A 23,136-nucleotide genomic window follows, 5' to 3' on the forward strand; every position below is an offset into this window, starting at 1 on the left:
GCATGAAGAGGTCTCAGATGCTGAAATGGGACAGACAGCAGGGTAGCCACTTCCAAGATCCGTTTCCCTGATACAACTGCAATGTGTATTTTATCAGCAGCACAGTTGCACTTCCTACACCACTAAACTCTCTCCTAAACTAAGGCAGCCTGTTAAGTGTAGGGAGTGTGATGTAACTGAGAGAACAATGTATATTGCATCAGTAGGAACAAAGATTACAGGTGGTGAAAGGATCTCATTTGGTACTCCAACTGTAGGAGAAGAAGGCAACACACTGAGAGAAGGGAATACATGAGTAGTTCATCGGAATGAAGAGAAAACATAGGGACTGAGGACCTTACAAGATGAGTGAGTGGGGGGCTGGGGTAATTTAATGTGTGTGTTGTGATTAGTGTACACATGTTTGGAATGTGTGTGGAGTGTGTGTTATAATTGAGTGTAGGTCATGCTAAGCTTAGGGAGAGGTCCATAAAGTGGTGGAACTATTTGGTGCAGCAGGTGCAGTGCACCGGGACCCATGGAGATAATGGGTCCTGCTGCACAGGTAAATAGCGAGCTGTGGGCCCCGGTTCCCTCCTTCCCAGTTTCCTGCACTGGGACCCACAGCTCGCTAGTTCCGACTGGGTCCATGACAACTGATTCTATTGTCATGTAATTCTGCTTTACTAGTAAGATATGTAGAATTTCTACATTTTGCATTTAAATAGGCTATGACTGCTTAGGCGAAAGGCAAAAAGTGCAATCCCTTCTCTGAACTTCATTCCTCTGAAATTCTTGTACTTGCCCATTATGGAACACTTTCAAGATGAAGAAGTTTAGTGTAAGATGTAAATGTAATGCTCCCGCTGGGGTTGCTAGTTACACCTCCCAGAGACTGAATGTGTGGCCCTAATACTTGGACCCAGAGGAGACACACCAGAAATGGTTGCTAAGTAAAATAAGGCTAGTATCAGCTGGGGAACAGTGTGTGGGGAGAGTGTGACAGCCAGGTACCCGGGACAAAGGGAAGGAGGTACCAGGATCCCCTGTCAAATTTGGTGCAGGTGCATGGCCTGCTGCCACAAGGGGACAAAGTACATCATAACTGTGAAATGAAACAGATTTGAGGGAGAAATTACCTCAGAGTGTGGCTGCATATAAAGAGGGTAAGGAGTCCCAAATTCAGAGAGCCACAAGAAGGGAATGAGTCCCCATTATAATAAAGAAGAGCCCCTGAAAAGTAAAAACAAAAAGGGGGGCCATAATAAAGAAGGGGGTTTAAAGCCAAAGCAGTGTGGAGCCAATTAATAATGGTAGCATTGAGGATCTCCCTGTTGAAGTCAGCAAATTGGATAAAGTCATTTCAATTAATATTGAGCGAACTTCATTGTCTTTGTCTGAAATTATGCGTAGAGCATGCTACGGCGTGGAAGGAAGTATCCAGCTGCAACACGTGGCAATAACAGTTTTTACACTTTTGTATACATTCGCACAAACACACACAGTTGTAAATAGTACACATTAATCGTAGTCGAAACACATAGTTATTTATGTCAAAATATAGTAGTGTTTATATGTAAAAGTTATATGCATATTAGTGATACATATGGTTCAGGTTAAAGGAAACGTGACATGTCTGATATCATATTGATCCCCTTTACATCAGCAGCTGTCCGGTGCATTCTTCGAAGAGATCGCACATTGCATACTCTAGTTATTGATGTTAGGAGATAAATCTTTAATATGATGCTGACTGTAAAATGCTAATGGACTGGTTGTAATTGGAGTTTTGGCGGGAAGAACAGAGCTCATTCCCTGGAGAGATGACCCTCACCTTTGGATTCCTTAGATTGAACCAGCCTATGATCTACAACCCCCTGGACCTTCCTTAAACCTGGACCAATAGGAGCAGGCCACACCATCTGCATTGTTTCACTGTATTTCTGTTTGCATATAAGCAGGAGCTTTTCATACAGTGATCAGACATCTTGTCCACAGACTTCAGGACTGAATGACTGTTCACTGGATCCAGAGCGCCTGCGATAAGTAACGGCTGTACTTACTATTATTTCGTTTGATTATTCTGCTACTTTTTGAGAATAAATATTTGTGCATTGGAAACACAAATCGAGATTTGACAATCGTTATTGGATAACGACAAAACGTGCATAACATGCCATATAGAGTCCCCAGGGTAAATTTTTCAAGCTGCAGGTTTGAAAAAAGTGGATATGTTGCCTATAGCAACCTGTGGCAGCACGGTGGCTAAGTCGTTAGCACTTCTGCCTCACAGCGCTGGGGTCATGAGTTCAATTCCCAAACATGGCTTTATCTGTGTGGAGTTTGTATGTTCTCCCTGTGTTTGCGTGGGTTTCCTCTGGATGCTCCGTTTTCCTCCCACACTCCAAAAGCATACTAGTAGGCTAATTGGCTGCTATCAAAATTGACCCTATTCTCTCTCTGTCTGTCTGCGTGTGTATGTTAGGGAATTTAGACTGTAAGCTCCAATGGGGCAGGGACTGATGTGAATGAGTTCACTGTACAGCGCTGCGGAATCAGTGGCGCTATATAAGTAAATGGTGATGATGATGAATATTAATTTAGTACATTCTACAAAATGACAGCTAGAATCTGATTGGTTGCTATAGGTAACATCTCCACTTTTTCAAACCCGCAGCTTGATCAATTTATCACTCCATGTCTAGAGAGGGTAGATCATGTAAATTGACCCTATGGAGATAGGTGCTGTAGTTTAGCAGTATTTAATGAGAAGCCCAGGTGGGGCACAGTGAGCATGTGTTATAGACCAAAGGATAAGGCACCTGTAGTGGAGGAGAAAGGAAATGTATATATTTATTTTAGTGTTATTTGTAAATCAAGTATCACGCTGGAGTGAAGAGGATTGTAAATAAAGAGTGTGTTTTTTGTAGAGATAATCTGGTGCCCAAATCAGCGGCATCTGTTTGCACTGCACCATAAATTACCACACTTGTATCCCAACACATTAAAGAGACATTGCTATAAACCTGCCTTCTGGTCATTTATATCTACACTTGAGGGTTAGCCAGTGCAGAGGAACGTGTAAGTGAACTACTGCAATTCCCACCCATGCACATCAGGACCGCCCACAGTTGTCCCACCAAAATACACTGAGGTGTTTGACACTGTAAGAAAAATGCTGAAGGTACAGCTGAGTACACAAGTGTGGGGATTTGGTAATGTGCAACACAGAGTTTGTAGGCATTGCATGGGCAGCACGTAGCGTGTAATGGGGTACATGGAGGTATTGGCACTGTATGAATAGCACATACCATGCAATAAAGTACACAGATGTGTTGGCACTAATTGAACAGCATGCAGCGTGCAATAAGGTACACGGATGTGTTGCAACTGTTTGAACAGCATATAGCGAGGAATAAACAAATGGATACAACAGAATATATTGCAATAACCCCGTAGAACAGAGATAGACAGCAGGTGCAGCAGAGTACACACACACACACACAGATGACAAAAGCTAGTAGGCCGGAATATCATAACCAAATATACTGGAGCAGAGTTTAAAACCCCCACTAGACTTAACCAGTGATCCCCACAAGAGTATATGGGTTTCGCTCAGTGAGGACCTAGGTCATGACCCAGTGTAGTTGGTATCCTCCATGACAGAATGAAAGCAGCAAACTACATAGCTGGTATGAGGACTCTGCCGAAAACACTGCAGATGGAGATGCGAATATGGGTGTGCTGCTGTCAGGGAGACAGGACACTGGAGTTGAAGAAATACAAATAGATGCTATACTCTCTAGTATATTCTTGGAGCGGGAATATTGATGTTGGACACAACTGATACAGAGACACTTGAGGAGTGCACTGAGCAGGTTCTTATAGTGGCTGGTTGATTAGTGATTACCTGCATGTCTCATCAGTACTGGAGGTTAGTGGTAACACCTGAGAGAGGTGTTGTGTCATATCTAGCCTGAGGCTGAGCCCAGCTGGGCTCTGTTAAAGATTCTAATTGGGAACGCCAGAAATCAGTGGCTTGCTGAGTGTTGGAGAAAGACCAGTGATGGCTAAGATTGCTACTGACACATACATATATAAGTTCCAACTGGGGGTGCTGGACACACCCCTGGGTGATACGCCCATGGGTAGGGCTAGATAAATCCCTTTGGTGGCTATGCACAGCACCTAGGTTTCACTTACGCAATCTCCCTGAAATCATTTTTCAAAAATAGACAAGTATGGTGTAACTTATTTATATTGCATAATAAGTATGATGAGTCTTTAATTGATTATATACTGGGAAAGTGAAACCTGTTCCAGAAACTTATGTTTGTCAATAATGAAAATTATTGCACACTGTATCTATTAATACTGTTCTTCTTACAGATACTAAACTCTGCATGATTTTGCAGGTCTGGCAGTGAAAGAGTTTTCTCTCCATTAGCTGCAGATATAGTGCTGAATCAGAACAAGGTATGGTGAGATCATCTGAACAGATTAATACTTAATGTAATAATCCAGCCTCCCTGTGGTGGAGAGAGGGGGAATCAATTCTGTGAGTCTGACAGGAAGAGCCCCCACCCCTCCCCCCAACTACTCCAAATCTCACCTCCCCACCTCTGATCAAAGCTCTGTACAGGCAAACAAATCGACCACTGGAAACAAGCATTAACTCTTACATCCCGGATACCATGCCAACAGTGATTAACTTTTGCATCTCCAGAGGCTTGAAGAAGATATTAACCAAGTGTTGCAAGGGAATCCTGCTGAGTATTTATTAATCCATGTGAAACTTTAGGAAACACATGAAATGAACAGTTTACTGCCTCTCAAGGAAATAGTTTAAAAGTTGCTAAAAGGAATAGCTTTATGATATAGGGCTTTATTTATTAAGACCCCTCCGATAACAAGAAATTCTATCTCTGCAAATGTCAGCAATAGAAAATGTTTTATCAGGCAATTTATTAAGAAAATGTCACAAGGGCTGATACTGGTGATAATAGCTGGAAGCAGTAAGAGGAGTACTTTCCAAGCGAGTCCTGGGACCCACTGCACATACCTGAGCCAGCATTGGAACCAGAAGACCAGACTTTGGCTTCCAGTTCCGCGTTGTACAAAAAAATATTAAAGTAAAAAATTAAAATGAATTAAACAAAAAATTGGCATCCTGACATTGCCAATCAGAAGACAGCGGCAGTACTTTCCAGGGGCGGATCTAGAAATTTTTTCTACCCCGGGCGATATAGGGGGGGGATGGGATTTAAGCCCCGCCCCCTTTCTAACTTCTAAGGCTGCCGGCAGCTGCACAGTATGTGCAGGTCCGTTAGGCAGTGATAATGTGCTGTCCTGCTGCTCTGATTGTGTTTAAAACACAATCAGAGCAGCCGGGCAGCACATTATCACTGCCTAACGGACCTGCACAGTGTGCAGCCGCCGGCAGCAAGCCCCTGCTAGGGGGGGCGATCGCCCCAATCGCCCCCCTGGATCCGCCACTGGTACTTCCACATGTAGGTGAAGGCTATCACTGGCTATAGCAGCTGGATAGCTATCACCAGGTACTTTGGTAAATAGGAATCCCTAAATACTGGGAGAAAATCCCTTTTCACAGGATTTAGGGTAGATCAACACAACACAATAATTATAATCTGTACCTCTAGAGAAGTCTTTAAAACAATGATTAGTACATAAATTACCTACAGACTGTACAGAGCATGGACTAAGGCTGGGTACATACTACAGTGTTTTCAGTCAATTACCTGGCCAATCACCCGATAAACAACCTTATTGCATTAGTGTGTACACTTAGATGATGAACAATAGTCGTTCCAAAGCACTGACCATCGTTTGATTTGATTGTTCAGCAGAACTGTAAATCTCGTTCAGCTATGGAACAACATTCTTCCAATTCTGCAATGCACTCATGATTAGGATCTCCATAGAGTTTACAGAGTCATGATCTTTTCAGCTGACGGTTATGACAGTTGAAGAGCACAGATCTGAGTGTAAATCTTTTAAAACATGTATAGGGTGTACACATGAATCGGCATGCTGATCAGGGTTTTTTTTTCAGTCGCTAGTAAAATAGTTGTAGATAACACATTGGTCACAAATTCTGTAGTGTGTACCCAGCATAACCCCTAAAGAGAAACAGTGAACATATATTTTTACAACTGTATTTTTTGAGCACTTAATGAACTACTGTACTCCCAAAAAATAAACCCTATTTTTTCTAAGGATTTGGTAAGCAAAAGCAAATATTGTCATCTTAAAAGCCATGTGGAACCAATCTGTGGGTATGGGGCAGGAGGGTTTTGGTCTGCAGCGCCCCTTCACTACTTATTCTTGATAGCTGAATGAAAGCTGGTAGGAGTCTATATAATTAATAAGTACTTAAACCTATCATCAGAAAGATGAACAGTTATTAGATGAGATGCAATGTTAAAATAAAAATTACAGCTCTACAACATGACCCTTTACACAGTTAGAATTGCAGTTAGAATGTATGAGAATTAACCCCATTGACCAGTATGATTCCTAGTAGTTTGCGAAAGTTGTTGAATGCAGATAGCGTGTGGACTGTGAACAGCTGCTATCAACTCACATACAGTGAGTTCAGATTTCAGGCAGTTGACATTTGTACACTGACATAGTCTGACTACAGGTTTAGAACTCTATAAAATGGTGTTGGAAGTGGAACTAGCAGCAGAAAGGAAATGGGACTAGCAGCAGAATACTATTGTGTGAATAGTATTGCATTGTTGCAAAGTAAAAGTTAAGCTTTTTGCTGTAAGAAACATTAGAACACTGGTAGAAGCTTACTTTAGACTCAGTCAGATACCATTGACAACTATGTTACACATTCAGTGGTTTTCCTTTCTGCTGAGCAAGATAAAGAACAAGTAAAAACACATGAATGTGGCTGGCATAGGGAGAACAAATAAAAATGAAAGAATAACAGTAGGCACAGGCCACTTGTTATACCAAGCACTCTCTGAGATACCTATGTACAATCAGTTCAAGCTTAGAAACTGAGCAATGACAGATCCTGCTGCTCCCCAATTAATAGGTAGCTGCTATTAATTATTGAGCTATGTTGTTGGCCATTAAAGGATGTGACTGGATTGAGCAAATCCACAGGCCCCTGATGCTTTTAGCAGTAAGTAATTGTAATGGCAGGAAATCTCTTCCGTCAGACCACACAATCACAAAATCATTCTGTGCTCGCCATGAGAACAAACTATGACACTGACTTGGGCAGAAAACCACAGAGCACAGTGCAATATGATAGGGGAAATATCTGCACAACTATGCAAAAAAGTGTTAAACTCTTAAGAAGTTTTGACTGTCACAGGCCAGCTATTTAAATTGTCTAGTGCCAAGTTTGTAGAGTTCTATTAACATTAGTAGGGAAGTTTATATAAAAAAAATGGTGCAAAGGAAAAAGGTGGTGTTACCCAAAGCAACCAATCAGATGTTTGTGTTTCTCTCCTAAGCTGCTCTTGAAAAAGGACAGTAAGAACATTTTTGGTTGCTATGGACACCAACTTTTGCCTGTACACTAATTCCCTTATAATCTGGTTATAATGTATAGACAAACAACTAGTTTTTAACCCAGTTATAAAGGGAACTAACTACTAATTTAAGATGTATTTCATACTTGCCTACATTCAGGCAGTGAAGTCCGGGAGATCCCAGGCAGGGGGCATGACTAGAGGGTGGGAGGGGGCGGGGCACGGTCAATCGGGTCATTTTGACCCAGCCCCCAGCGAAGAAAATGACGTTTTGTTGCGGGGGCAGGGCCAAAATGACGCAAATCGCATTATTTTGGCCAGGGAATTGCGGGATGCGGGAGACTTGCCTGCTCTCCTGGGAGTCCGGGAGACCGACCCAGATTTTGGGAGTCTCCCGGACATTACGGGAGAGTTGGCAAATATGATGTATTTACAGCTCCAATAAAACTATCATGTGTAAAGCCTATGGGGTATAAACTGCAGGTATGAAAAAGTGGAGATGTTGCCTATAGTTACCAATCAGATTCTAGCTCTCATTTTGTAGAATGTACTAAATAAATGACAACTAGAATCTGATTGGTTTCTATAGGCAACATCTCCACTTTTTCAATCTTGCAGTTTAGTAAATATACCTCTATGTCTTTATTAGCCACTTTTCACGTTTGCTAGTTGTGTTTATTTTACTGCTCTGCGCATAGAACAATTTACACATTTGGAAAAGCTGGCAGTATGTGCAAACCCTATATTTACATTAGTTCTGTAATTATACATAACTAAAAATGCTTATTCTGAGACTGGGGCATATAAGTTTTCCAAAAGTCACAGGCTCCACAAGATTCATTTTAGAGAGGAAAAAAGACTTTGCAGAGGAAACGTTCAGCTACAGGAGGATTGGTGTTGAAGTCAGGAATGTCGGAATGTATATCCAAATCCACACTGCTAGGTTTTAAAAATGTGTCCCTGGCCACCTGAAATGTCCATATTTTCAATATTATCTAACTGTACAATACATTTTATTTTATTTAGCACATTGTTTGAATTTAATACTCTCTATTGTTAATCTCTACACAATCTACAAATTAAAATCTATTGAAGAGGAATATTTAAATAGAAATAAAACTGCATTAAAGCCAAGTTTAAACATGGTATGATGGGTTTTGTAGTGCAAACATTCTTCCAACACAATACCTTGCATAACATGTTTACAGGCGCTTGTTCTAATCCGAAATGTCCCTAGAAATAATATCCCTAGAAACTACCCCTTTGCAGGACATTATTTCCAGCTGCAACTCCTGCCCCTACCACCAGCCAGCTCTACATGAAGATTCTGCAAGGGTAAGTGCATCATTCAGCTGTTCATCATCTGCCTATTTCAATATGCACACTGCTCTTACCACATATTCCAGCTGCTGTCCCTACTAACATGACTTATAAACTCACTGATGTGTTAACCACCAGGTTCCCATGAACTATGCATTCATTACGTCCAAACAGTTCACTTTAGCCTTGCACACTTTTACATTATAGCAGCACTATGTTTCTAATTTCCAGAGACAGTTTTAGCTTTTAAAGATTTTCCTCAGAAATTGGCATCCCTGGCAATTAAATTATTTCTACTGACTTTTCTATGTTATAAGAAATTATTTGCATCTGTTCTACAAAAAAATACCCAGTCTTTTTGCTTCTACATTTATAATACCGTTCCCCCTGTATATTGTTATTTGTTTTTGCTCCTTGTGGTGAATGTAGCTGCAATTTATTTTGGTTTGTATCTAAAAGTCTGTCAAGGTGTTTGTGTTAATGTCTGTGAGCACAGTAAAATTTTAAGTTTTTTATAACAAATCTTAAGAGTCCATTTTTGTCCATTTGAACCATATGAAGGTTTCATTGGCTAGAGAGAGTGTATCTACATTTCTTGTATGTACAGTGTTATTGTTAATTTCTTGAGGTCTGTTAAGCTTGTCACTTAAGTGTAGTGTGTGTGTACAGGTACAGTATATGTGTACAGAAAATGTAGTGTTTGTGTGTATAGTATGCATTTATTTATTTCAGTATGAAAAGTTTGTAACTTAACTTCAAAGTGACCATTCCCACATCCTCCCCTCCAAGTGCTGTGTATCAGTTAAAATAATGTTACTGCCCCCTCCTTGGGCACCTCCACAGTTGACTGTAACTGATTTGTTTTCAGTTCAAGACTGGAGATAAATTCAACAGCCCTTACATTTTCCTTATTTGATTGATTTTTTATAATTCCTTGAAAATTTAGCACAATTGTTTGGTTTGCATATTCAGAGTTGTCGTACACAATGTTTGCTTTCAGTTAACACATTTGAAGTATGTAGACTTTCTTGGAATGCAAGTGGTTCAAGAAAACTGTAATCAAATTTTTGGCAATGCCAGAAAACCAAAACACTGGTTCTTGAAAGTGGATACCAAACCTTTAAAGAAAGCTATATTTTACATATAGTGAAATGCTGTACAGCTTAGACTCTAACCATGTGTGGTGTGATACACATCAATTAATTTAACAAAGCATGAAAAGCAGAAAAATTGCCCTGCTGATGATGGCCAAGTGCAAGTCTGGCACTAAAAACACAGATTCTCTGAAACACAAGAAAATCCACTGTGTTGAATGCTAGCATTGTGCTCCATTGTGCCCAAGGCAACTGTGTCTAATATCTGTTGTTTGTTCTAGTCTTGTCATCCTCCACTGCTTAAACTACATAAACTGATAATTAGCGCAACTGGCAGATAAAATAGAAAGAAAAGTAACACATAAAACTGTCTTTCTGCTGGTCCCCCTAGTGGTGCTATCCCGTGGTTATACAATACAATGTAATATTTTATTGTATCATTTTGCAGCAGTAAAATAACCGTTATTGCATGATAAATTTTAGAATCTCTTGGGATATGTTAGGAGTACTGCAGAAGTTCTTACCTTTCAGAGAAGCCACGTGTGACAGAGCTTGGGCATAGCTGGCAGTGTTTAAGAGAGCTCCAGGCAAACAGGATGGAAAGAATGATGTTGCTGTAGCCACTGTCCTATCATGGGATAAACACCTAAGTATGCAATGGAAAAAAATAGATAGGTATAGGTGTTCACTCTTCACATGTAAGAGATCTGATTTTAGTAGAGAAAGGTTGCACATCTCTAGGGGATAAAGGGACAGCCTCAACTGACTAAAGACAGGTTAAACTTTACAATTAAACTCCAGAAAGTTTCATTTCCACAAATAGAATTTCCTAATTTTACTCTGCCCTATGTCCACAGATATTTATTTCAGAATAGGGTGGGGTACGGCTTAGTGATTCCGACAATTCCGACAAGTGTTATACCTACAAAATAAACCTGATGGCAGAAAATTACGAACTAAATAGAAGCAGACTTTCCTGAAAGACAAAGAGGCAGATGTCCGATGGCACCACAGGCCGACAGGCAGTGATTCCGACTGGACAGGTCTCCAGCACCTTTAAATTACCATTCATCTAAGTCGCGCACACATCACACTGAGGTGCCAGAGATCTGTCCAGTCGGAATCACTGCCTGTCAGCCTGCGGTGCCTTTGGACATCTGCCTCTTCATGTTTCAGGTAAGTCTGCTTCTATTTAGTTCGTATTTTTCTGCCATTTTTTTGTAGGTATGACACTTGTCGGAATTGTCAGAATTGGTAATACGATTACCACCATCAGAGGGTGTTTCATAATCGGTAATACGATTACCACCGTCAGAATAATAAATCTTTTTGTAAGTATCCCAGTTGCCAAACTCTGGTCCTTTATATTGAAATTCTAATGGAAAGATTAACATAAGTCATACACCAATAAAACAAAAATCAAAAATTAAGAAAGTTGAGGGCCACAAAAACCTTAATATTAGCAATTTTGTATATTTTAGCATGTTACCTCTGTTGTGCATCCAAGTTTTCTTTTTTGCCCCTGGCAGTTTCCCCTGTAGAAGGAGAACTAATGTTTCTGGTGGGGGGTGTCACTTCGGCAGCACCTTCTTTTGATCCATCCTGCTCAAAACTGCCCCTCTCAGTTTTTCTCCATTTTGCTCTACGATTTTGAAACCAAACCTGTAGAAAAGAGAGTGGAGAGTAACGTTATCTAATAGAAATGTCATCTCAGCTGTGATGCTAGTATAGTATTGCTATTATATGAGCCAATCGTTAGACCTTGTCTTAAATACAAGGTACGATTTTGGGCGCCTCAAAGTGAAAGGAAGTTAGGAGAACTTGAAAGGATTCAAAGACATGCAACCTCATCAATAAAGGGAATGGAAGTCAGAGTTAAGTTATAAAGAGAGGTTAGAAAAATTATGTTAATTTACTTTGAAAAGAGTTGACATATTTAACATATACATTATATAAGTTAATACAAAGATTTGTCTAATGAACTTTTTGTTTCAAGAACAGTATACAACACATAAGATGTGAATGGAAGAAATATTATTTCACCATTAGCATAGGAAGAATTATTTACTGTACATGCAGTAATGTTAAGGAATCCTTACCACATAAGGTAGTGTTGATAAATTTACTAAGTTAATGTAGAAAATTGATTGGATGACTTTTTTACAAAAAAGTGTCTGTAGCTATAACAACTAAAGGACATTATGAGGTTGATTGATCCAGGGAGTTTAAGCAATTACCATTGGTTGAAGTCAGGGGGGAATTTTCCCCTCTGAGGCTAACTTGGCAACTGTTGCACTGGGGGTTTTGTTTTACCTTCCACTAGATCAGCAATATTTGAATTTGTGAAAGGTTGAACCAGGATTCGATGAAGTCCAATCTGTATGATAACAAGGTTTTCACAAATTGCAATAACGTATTCTGTCCATTAAAATTTAAAGTCCAGTAGTAGAAAGCTGATATGCACATGTAAGGTTTTGAAGCCTCACTGCTTATTAAATCAGTTTAAAAGGACCCCATTCTAATATAGACAATGTACAGTAAAAGCATGTTCAAGTAATTGCATACGAATTCAGACGGAGACATAGTCGCAGATATGGCTGAAAAATCGTTTTTACTTTTTGGTGGGCAGGGGCAGGTGTAGCGAACTGCTTGTAATTAAAGGTTTGCGAATGATGCACTTGACCACAAATTAGAATCTGCCAAGCGTGATGTAGCAAAGAGAAGACTTTTTTTGTTTAGCACACATCAGGAAGTTGTTCATTATGTATTAGCTAGGTTATTTAAGTTTAAATAATGCTTCATATCAATGGCCCAGATTGTGATTCCCATTAGGTGTGAGTGGCTGTTGTGGGGTTGAAGAGGTCACTTTGGAGATGTTTTTTTTATTGCTGAGATTAAGGGCAATGTATAGCCCTTTGAAGTTTTGAAGGGCCACGCATGAAGCAAGTGTAGCAGCACGTGCAGTCATCACTGACCTAATTGGTAGTATAATATACACTATGGGCCTGATGCAGAGTTGGATGCAATTAACACTTAAATCGTAAGTGTAAATTGCATCCTATAATTTACACAGTTTTCCAAGTCACACCGATCTTTAGTTTAGTGCTACTCAGAATACTATGCAAATTGCACAAACACACCTCTATCTGCCTTATGGGTCGGTGTGCATAATACACTTAAGTGCACAGTGGCCCTGTAAGCCAGATAAATGAATGAATAAATTAATTTAAAAAAAAAACCAGCATGCTTCTCCCCCCAAACAGCAGTACGGTTGGTTAAGCTGTTTGGGAGGTGGAATCACATCTTTTTTTAATACAGCAAGGTCTGTTGCACCAGGAGAAAGCACTTGCAAAATATATGTCTCCTAGTGCCCTATCTGCAGCTGCTTGCTGGGTCATTCCACATCAGATCACCCAAAAAAACATGATTTGTCCACCACCGTCTCAGATTTCTTTGAAAAATTTTTAGTTAAGAGAGAATGTCAAAACAACTATTTCTGCCAAATATCTCGACTGTCTGATAATTAGTTGATTATATATTGATTTTTCAATTTATTAAATAATTTACTAATCGCAGCTTCTTTATCCAGTTTATTTCAAGTATTACGGGTGTTAATTAAGGAATCGACACAAAATTTGGACCCCTAAGGTAACTCTTGCTCCCGAATCCAAAAATCCAAACCAAATGACTTTATCTGCCTCATGTTTTGTCTTACGGCAACAACGCACGTTTTTCGAATATCATTAGAAAACGCTAGATTCAATTGACATTAGGGATCCCATTTTTTGGGGGGTGTTTAAAAAAGGTATAAATTACTACCACAAAAAAAATCAGCCGGGTACTCTGTTTCATAGTGGAGAAAAAAAATAATGAAGTTGATGCTCGATTACTGCTGTACAGCATACATAATTTACACATTGTTAAAAACCATACCAAAAAAGTGAACTAAACTGAGACAATGGGATAAAACTCCCATACAAGGAAATGAAACAAACAGAAACTGATGGGAAGGGGATTCCCTTTAGAGAGACCAAAACTGAAACTTTCCAGAGAAAGAAAGAGGGAGACACATAAAGAGTCAATCCTGGCAGCTGCTCATTTGGTATTCTTTTACATACAGACTGCCATATTACTATTTACTCAAAAACCATTGGATTATATAGCTGAGACCACTTTACATTTCACATTAGGGATCCCATTTTTTGGGGGGTGTTTAAAAAAGGGGGGTGTTTAAAAAAGGTATATATATTTTTTGTGTGCTACATGAAAAAACAGTCAGTATTTAACTTATGTGCAAAACAGAACACTCATTTGCACCCCTTGCATTGTAACATGGAAATAAGAAGTTTCTCAAGTTAGATCCTTAATGAATCAGGCCCCTTGTTCCTCCTCATTACATTGAATGATATACCCAATGTACCAGATGTTATAATACACTGCTGCTATGTATGTTCCAGGTTGCAGATCACTTTTGTCCACATTTTTTGTGACTGTGGTCATAGTGACACTAACTTTGGTTCCTCCTGTCTTTATGTCGTCTGATGACAATCAATATATGTGTAGCTCATCATTACTAATAGGCCGAAATCTGTGATGAGAACGTGTTCCTGTCAGTGTTTGCTGTTTCTAGACGGCTATGCAGCTTGGTTTCGCAGTCTTGTATTTCGTTTTGTGATACGTAAAAAAAACTTTATGCCATGTACATTTTCATTTGCCCAGGTCCAAAGGCATCAAGATGTGATGGGTTTCCACTGCTTGCAGAATGGTGCGTTTGGCTAGATGTTTAACTGTCCCTCCAATGCCATCACATGGACTCTTACCATGAGATGTGGCAAAAAATTTCATTCTGCTTGAATGTTGAAGTCATCCTTATTGACGCATAAATTAAAAACGTTTTTGCAGTTCTTATATTGTGCACTAGCACCATCACTAAATTCACATACTACAATTTTGACAATAATATCACTAAGTGTTTCATAACTACCGTAATGAAGGCAGGCACAGTTATAGCTACATGGTCATGGGTATCGCTAATAACGCACAGGCTCACACAGTTTGAAGTGTCACAATCATCTTGCCTAAAATATACAACAAGCTGACAGTTACCCTGTTCTTAGTAGGGATGTGCACTGGCCACTTTTGGTGTCTCGTGTTTTGTGTTTTGGATTCGGATTTGCTTGAGGTTTTGGTTTCGGATTTGTTTCGCAAAACACCTGACGAAAGGTTTTGGTTCGGATTTAAGGTTTTGGATTCGGATTTATTTTGAAAAAAACATAAAAAGTGTTAAAATCAAGTTTTTTTGGTTTATTTTCACTACTACGCTATTATTAACCTCAATAACATTCATTAGCAATCATTTCCACTAATTCCCAGTCTATTCTGAACACCTCACACCTCACAATATTGTTTTTAGTCCAAAACATTTCACCGAGGTAGCTTTCTGGACTGCATAGTGCAGTGGTCCCGGTACACAGTTTGGTACCGGGGCCACAATATATCACCCTCAACTGGTCTGAATTCCACCAAAAAAGTATCTGGACTGCGTAGTGGAGTGGTCCCCACAATATAACAAAAAAAACCTCAACTGGTCTGAATTTTACCAAAAAAGTATCTGGACTGCGTAGTGGAGTGGTCCCCACAATATAATAAAAAAACCCTCAACTGGTCTGAATTCCACCAAACAAGTATCTGGACTGCGTAGTGGAGTGGTCCCCACAATATAATAAAAAAACCCTCAACTGGTCTGAATTCCACCAAAAAAGTATCTGGACTGCGTAATGGAGTGGCCCCGGTACCCAATTTGATACCGGCGCCACAATATAATAAAAAAAAACCTCAACTGGTCTGAATTTTACCAAAAAAGTATCTGGACTGCGTAGTGGAGTGGCCCCCACAATATTATAAAAAAAAACCTCAACTGGTCTGAATTCCACCAAACAAGTATCTGGACTGCGTAGTGGAGTGGCCCCGGTACCCAATTTGATACCGGCGCCACAATATAATAAAAAAACCCTCAACTGGTCTGAATTCCACCAAAAAAGTATCTGGACTGCGTAGTGGAGTGGCCCCGGTACCCAATTTGATACCGGGGCCACAATATAATAAAAAGAAACCTCAACTGGTCTGAATTTTACCAAAAAAGTATCTGGACTGCGTAGTGGAGTGGTCCCCACAATATAATAAAAAAAAACTCAACTGGTCTGAATTCCACCAAACAAGTATCTGGACTGCGTAGTGGAGTGGCCCCAGTACCCAATTTGATACCGGGGCCACAATATAATAAAAAAACCCTAACTGGTCTGAATTTTACCAAAAAAGTATCTGGACTGCGTAGTGGAGTGGCCCCAGTACCCAATTTGATACCGGGGCCACAATATAATAAAAAAGCCCTCAACTGGTCTGAATTCCAGGGAACAGATGGCGGACACCGGATGGACGTCTAAAACCAACATAGCAGTTAAGGGCGCAGTTACTCTTTATTGTGACTGCACAAACAATTAACGTAGTAATAGAAATGACGGGGTTTTTTTGTTTTAAATATAGAAAGAAAGAAGGTAGTACTAGAAATGGCAGTTTTTTGTTTTTTTTTAAATAGAGAAAGAAAGAAGGTAGTACTAGAAATGGCAGTTATTTAGTTTCTTTTAAATAGAGAAAGAAAGAAGGTAGTAATAGAAATGACAGGGTTTTTTTTGTTTTAAATATAGAAAGAAAGAAGGTAGTACTAGAAATGGCAGTTGTTTAGTTTCTTTTAAATAGAGAAAGAAAGAAGGTAGTACTAGAAATGACAGGTTTTTTTTTGTTTTAAATATAGAAAGAAAGAAGGTAGTACTAGAAATGGCAGTTATTTAGTTTCTTTTAAATAGAGAAAGAAAGAAGGTAGTACTAGAAATGGCAGTATTTTAGTTTCTTTTAAATAGAGAAAGAAAGAAGGTAGTACTAGAAATGGCAGTTATTCGAATCCCCAGGAAAGTCTAAGTGGGGTGAGCCACAGAGAGATTATTTCCCTCAGTTTCTCTAACAGGTTGTCAGTGTTGTGCCTCTTCTTAAAACCTGTGATACATAACTACACATACTCGGCAAAGCTTTTACAAATTATCTGTGGCACAGGAGAGTACCACTGGACTGTACTTTAATAGCAGTACCTATTATTTTTGGGTACAGCAACAGTGAATGATCGTAGTTAGACTTTTAAATAGCAGTACAAGCTAGATTATTTAAAATTTGGTAATATTTTTTTCCAATTAATTTTGGAAAAAATTTTATTTCTTTTTTTTAAATTAATTTTTTATATTTTTTTTTATAAAAATATTTTTATTTTTTTTTAACTTTTGGATAACTTGGAAATAACAATGCCCTTAGCAGAACAGACCACAGGACACAGGAAATACAAATAGAAAGAAGGTAGCAATAGAAATGGCAGTTCCTCTTTTTGGAACTGCACAAACAGTGATGAAAATGAAGGTGGAGCTGGTGGCATGTCATGGTCCTCTTCAGAGGACAATCTCTTGACCAACAGGTCTTTGCACCACTGTAGACTTGTGTCCGCCGGAAACAGAGACACAACATACGCTTTAAACCGAGGATCGAGAACGGTGGGCAGAATGTATTCCTCTGACTTTAAAAGACTGACCACCTTCGGATCCTGGCAAAGCAGAAATCATTCTCCAGTGCGCTTGACTCAGGCGCATCCCCACTCCTTTTCCTATGTCGTAGGTGGCTGTGTAGGCTTGAATGGCCTTTTGATGCTCCTCCATCCTCTGCAGCATATAGAGGGTGGAGTTCTAGCACGTCACTACCTCTAGTTAATTTAGATTGCAAGGCTTGTAAATACTTTGAAGATAAAAAAAAGCAGGCTGCACAGACTGTGGAGCTAGAAAGTGAAATTAAATGGACCACGTTACTTTGGTGGCTATCTATGCCCCCCCCCCCCGCCCTACACTTGTAGTTGAATATAAAAAAGCAGCCTGCATAGACTGTAGAACTAGAAATTCAAATATACAAAGAAATGGACAAAGGCAGTTTGGTATCTGTCTGCATCAGATCCCCTCTCCACTAGGAGTAAAATAGAAAACTATTCAGCCGTTATATAATCTAGAATATAAATAGAAATTGAGAAAGGCAATTTGGTATCTGTCTGCATCATAATCATCAACATCCTCCTCAGCGCCAGCTACATCAATATCCTCCTCCCGATGTACAACATTCACACCTTCATTAGCCAAATCTGTAACTGGACTGTGGGTGATCCTTCCAGCATATGCAGAGGGCGTGCTGCAAATGCTGGATGGCGTACAGTGATGGGAAGGTCAGGCTTCACAACCACCAACACCCTTGGACTCGCCTTGGGGATTTGTGATGTCATCTGTTTAGAAGGCAGAGTTCTTTGCTGTTTTGTTGTTGTTGCTGACAGCATAACTCTCTTAAATTTTTTGTAGGGGGGGAGGATGAGGGCTTAGATCCTTGTGTGAAGCTGGACCACTAGTCATGAACACGGGCCAGGGCCTAAGCCGTTCCTTGCCACTACGTGTCGTAAATGGCATATTGGCAACTTTACGTTTCTCCTCAGATGATTTTAAGTTTCTCTTTTTGCTACTTTTTGAGAACTTGGGCTTTTTGGATTTTACATGCCCTGTACTAGAAGATTGGGCATCGGGCTTGCCAGACGACGTTGATGGCATTTCATCGTCTATGTCATGACTAGTGGCTTCAGCTTCAGCATTAGGAGGAAGTGGGTCTTGATCTTTCCCTACTTTATCCTCCAAATTTTTGTTTTCCATTATATGTAGCACAAGAGAGCGTACCCCTAAGCCACACACACTCGGCAAAGCCTTTAAAAATTATATGCGGCACAGGAGAGTACCACTGGACTTATACTGCTGAATCAGTGAACTTTTTAATATATCAGTACCACTGGACTTATACTGCTGAATCAGTGAACTTTGTAATATAGCAGTACCACTGGACTTATACTGCTGAATCAGTGAACTTTGTAATAGCAGTACCACTGGACTTATACTGCTGAATCAGTGAACTTTGTAATATAGCAGTACCACTGGACTTATACTGCTGAATCAGTGAACTTTGTAATATATAACAGTACCACTTGACTTATACTGCTGAATCAGTGAACTTTGTAATAGCAGTACCACTGGACTTATACTGCTGAATCAGTGAACTTTGTAATATATCAGTACCACTGGACTTATACTGCTGAATCAGTGAACTTTGTCATAGCAGTACCACTGGACTTATACTGCTGAATCAGTGAACTTTGTAATATATCAGTACCACTGGACTTATACTGCTGAATCAGTGAACTTTGTAATATAGCAGTACCACTGGACTTATACTGCTGAATCAGTGAACTTTGTAATATATCAGTACCACTGGACTTATACTGCTGAATCAGTGAACTTTGTAATATATAACAGTACCACTTGACTTATACTGCTGAATCAGTGAACTTTGTAATAGCAGTACCACTGGACTTATACTGCTGAATCAGTGAACTTTGTAATATATCAGTACCACTGGATTTATACTGCTGAATCAGTGAACTTTGTAATAGCAGTACCAATGGACTTATACTGCAGGATTGTTTTGGGATATTTTTTTTTTTTTTTTTATAATTACTTTTTTTGTAATTTTTTTTATAACTTCTTTGGAAATTTTTTATAATTTGGGAATAATGGGGAAATAACAATGCCCTTAGAAGGACAGAGCACAGGACACAGCACCACTGGACTGAACAGGACACAGCACAGGACCCAGCAGCACCACTGAACTCAGAAGGACAGAGCACAGGACACAGCACCACTGGACTGAACAGGACACAGCACAGGACCCAGCAGCACCACTGAACTCAGAAGGACAGAGCACAGGACACAGCACCACTGGACTGAACAGGACACAGCACAGGACCCAGCAGCACCACTGAACTCAGAAGGACAGAGCACAGGACACAGCACCACTGGACTGAGCAGAACACAGCACAGCACGAGATATAGCAGGACAGAGGACCACCTAACACAACCTCCCTCTACCTTGATCAATGCCCAAGTGAATATGGCGGCGACTAGCGGGGAATTTATAGGAGCCGAGTATCGCGAGATCCGACAGCGGGATTATGACTCAGAGCCTCGGTTTCAGTTTTGCAATTGGCGGGAATACCCGGATCTGTCTCGGATCCGGCTCGGATCGGCAGCGTTCGGGTGGGCTCGGATTTCAGATATCCGAGCCCGCTCATCTCTAGTTCTTAGGTCCACTTCAGTGACATAACTTTTTTTTTTTTTAACTCAAAATTTTATTGTATAATAAAGTATGAATGACATAAACTTAGGACAACAAGCATTTTGATTGAAATAATCACAGAGCAGAGTAGATATCCAGCAATGTCACTCACAAGACAGTAAAATGTACTGCAATATAACAAGATGGTAATGGGTAAGGGGCAGGGGGGAAAGGAAGTGGGCATCGAAGGGGGTGTAGGGTAGGTAAAGGGGGGGGGGAGATGGCCGTCTCGAGGGGTATACTAAGAAAAGCATGTTCACCTTCAGAAGAAAGCGTTATCAGGTCTGCATGAGAGTATTTTAAAGTAGTAAGGGGGTCGATGTCATCTGGAATTGTGTAGGGGAGACTATTTGGAGGAAGAGAAAACTGCGGGGATCCTAGGCATGAAGCCAGGGGGCCCAAATTTGATGAAATTTGTCTTTGTCTCGCAGCAGCGACGTGATTTTTTCCATGTTGGCACTGAACCATATATATGATCTAAGAGAAGAGATGCGGGGGATGACCGCTTGTTTCCAAAATTTAGCAATCAGGCATCTAGCGGCTGCCAGGACATGCGAAGCAAGTTTTGCAGAGTGGGTGTCTAGGTCTTGTATAGGATAACAGAGTAGGAAGGACCATGTGTTCTTCCTAATAGGGCATTTGAGGAGGGAGGAAAGAAGTCTCAAAACCCTGTCCCAGAAGGAGGAAATAACAGGGCATGACCACCAAATATGCACGAAGGTGCCTCGAAGTGACATAACTTTTAAGCTTTTTCTGGCTCTTTTTTTGTGAGACAAAAAAGGATTACAGCATGTTTTCTGAAATTCTTCATATCTTAGCAGCAGAAGCTTTTCATGATGTTATTTGGCAGAAATAGTTGTTTTGACATCCTCTATTAACTAAAAAATTTTCATAGATATCTGAGATGGGTGGGGGACAACCCTGGTTGAACTGACGTGGAATGGCCCTGCTGCTTTCAACTCTGCATAGCATGTAAAGAGCGTGAACACGCCTTTATATTGCTAGGCTCACCCACTTCCTTCCCCGTTCCACCTCTCTAAGCAGGAATATTTGCAAGGGAGACATCCATCTCAATCAGAGTGCAAAGTGAGACGGATCCTTGACTAAAAATGCTTTTTGCGCATCTGAGTTGGATTTGCGTCCACCTCTAAATGAGGCCCAATATGTAGATTTTCATGTGCTACTAAGGTATATTTTAGATAATCTATGGTTTTAATAAAACACTTCTAAAATCATATAAGTGCACATGGTTGCAGACTGAATTACAAAACACTGAACTGACTTCTCATATACCTAGTATCTATAGTAAGGGGATGTGTTTCCTTATAATATGAAAGGATTTTCTAATAAATAATGAATTAATGGTTCCCAGATTTATACTAATGTACAGTATGGTTTTCACTGGCTTGCCTGTAGCAGTTTGTCTAACAAAAATGACTAGTTCAGCACATGGTATGCAGACTCACTTTAGTTTGTTCAGAAAAACTAAAATGTTTCTCTACTTGTGGTTTTATCACTCTCCACTGCAATATAACCATTGAACACCGGAAACAACTAGAGTAATATTTTGCTGTAAAGCACTCAACATCTGTATTCTGCAGAGGAAAGTTATGCATATAGCAGTGTGAATTCACTTTTTTCTGTGGCTTTTCATCTTTGACATGCAAAGCAATATGTATTTGTAACACAAATTCAATTGCTTGTTACAGTGATAACATGAATCAACACCATGGACCTTATTTAGAGTCGGACGCAAAGTCCGATTTAGGCACATCTAACCAAAAAACACTACCACGCAAGTGCAGAAAGCTTCAAATCCGCCTGCATCTTGGACGCAGTTAACACTTGCAACGGATTGCGACTCACTACGAGAGAATGGGAGGAACATGGAATTGTGAAGGTGTGAACATGTAAATGCATCCTAGTCGCAGTGAGACTCAGACGCAACACACGTCAAAACTGGGCTAAAGCTGTGTGGCAGGAATTAGGTGGCGCAAGCTTTAGCTAGCTGCAGGAACTGCTTGCAGCTCAATAGGGTATTACGAGTGAGACGCAATTGGGGTTTGCTTGCAACTCGTAATACCCTACCAAGCTGCGGCACACTCCCACTTCTACACTCCTTATACGGACTTTGTGTCCGACTCTAAATGAGGTCCCATATGAACAATTTGCTTTTCACTTGAAAACTGGAAGCATGTCATGACCATCAGCACTTTGTGGGCCTGAGTTATCAAAGAGAGTAAAGCATATAAAAGGAGTAATTTTGCTCCTGGGAAAAACCATGTTGCATTGGAGGGAGAGGTAAATTTAAAATGTGGGGACAGATTTATAGTTGGGATAGGGCATGTCCTAGATCAACTTTAAGTTTCAGTGTTAAAATAAAGCTATCAAGTATGTGTGTGCTAGGTGAAAAAACAACCAGAGAACATTTAGTCTCTTTTTTGCTTTACTTTTCTTAATGGCTCAGGCCCTGTATGTCTTTAGTGTTGATATCATAAGTTTTAAACTTCACAAGGTTTACAACTACAGCTCCCAATAGCCACAGTTAGCAACAGGGGCTGGCTGGGTTGCGGAGCGGGGATGGGGGGGGGGGGGGGGGGGCATTAGTGGATAGTGGGTTTCCTTGGGCTGGGTCACTGCATTTTTTTTCCTTAAAAATGTTCCTGATAGGCTGCTGAGTCAAGTCGGGCTAAAATTTGCCAGCCCTTCCCTGGTTAACAAGACTTCATTTACAATGTTTCATTGGGTAAATATGTGGTGAGAATATACACTGACTAAGCTAAATCTAAAGCAAATAAACCTGGCTTGGACCAGTGTCAGCATAAATCATTTTGGACAAGTCACAACACAAACTTAATAATACCTAATGTAATGCTTATATAAAATTAATGCAAAACTATACATATACAGCAATGCACAGTTTACCAGCAACATGTGCT

The 23,136-nt window shown here is 40.1% G+C and overlaps 1 protein-coding gene across 1 annotated transcript in view; it reads right to left on the reverse strand.

Moving 5' to 3' along the window:
- The window catches only part of DRGX (dorsal root ganglia homeobox), a 52,665-nt gene that overhangs the window by 17,809 nt on the left and 11,720 nt on the right, over positions 1–23,136 (reverse strand). The window contains exons 4-5 of the mRNA XM_075215272.1: positions 11,397–11,569; positions 10,432–10,553 (exon numbers count right to left, since the gene is read on the reverse strand). Coding sequence (XP_075071373.1) covers positions 10,432–10,553; positions 11,397–11,569 — 295 coding nt within the window. The remainder of the gene's footprint in view (positions 1–10,431; positions 10,554–11,396; positions 11,570–23,136) is intronic.

Source organism: Mixophyes fleayi, chromosome 6, assembly GCF_038048845.1.
Source record: "Mixophyes fleayi isolate aMixFle1 chromosome 6, aMixFle1.hap1, whole genome shotgun sequence".
Lineage (NCBI taxonomy): Eukaryota > Metazoa > Chordata > Amphibia > Anura > Limnodynastidae > Mixophyes > Mixophyes fleayi.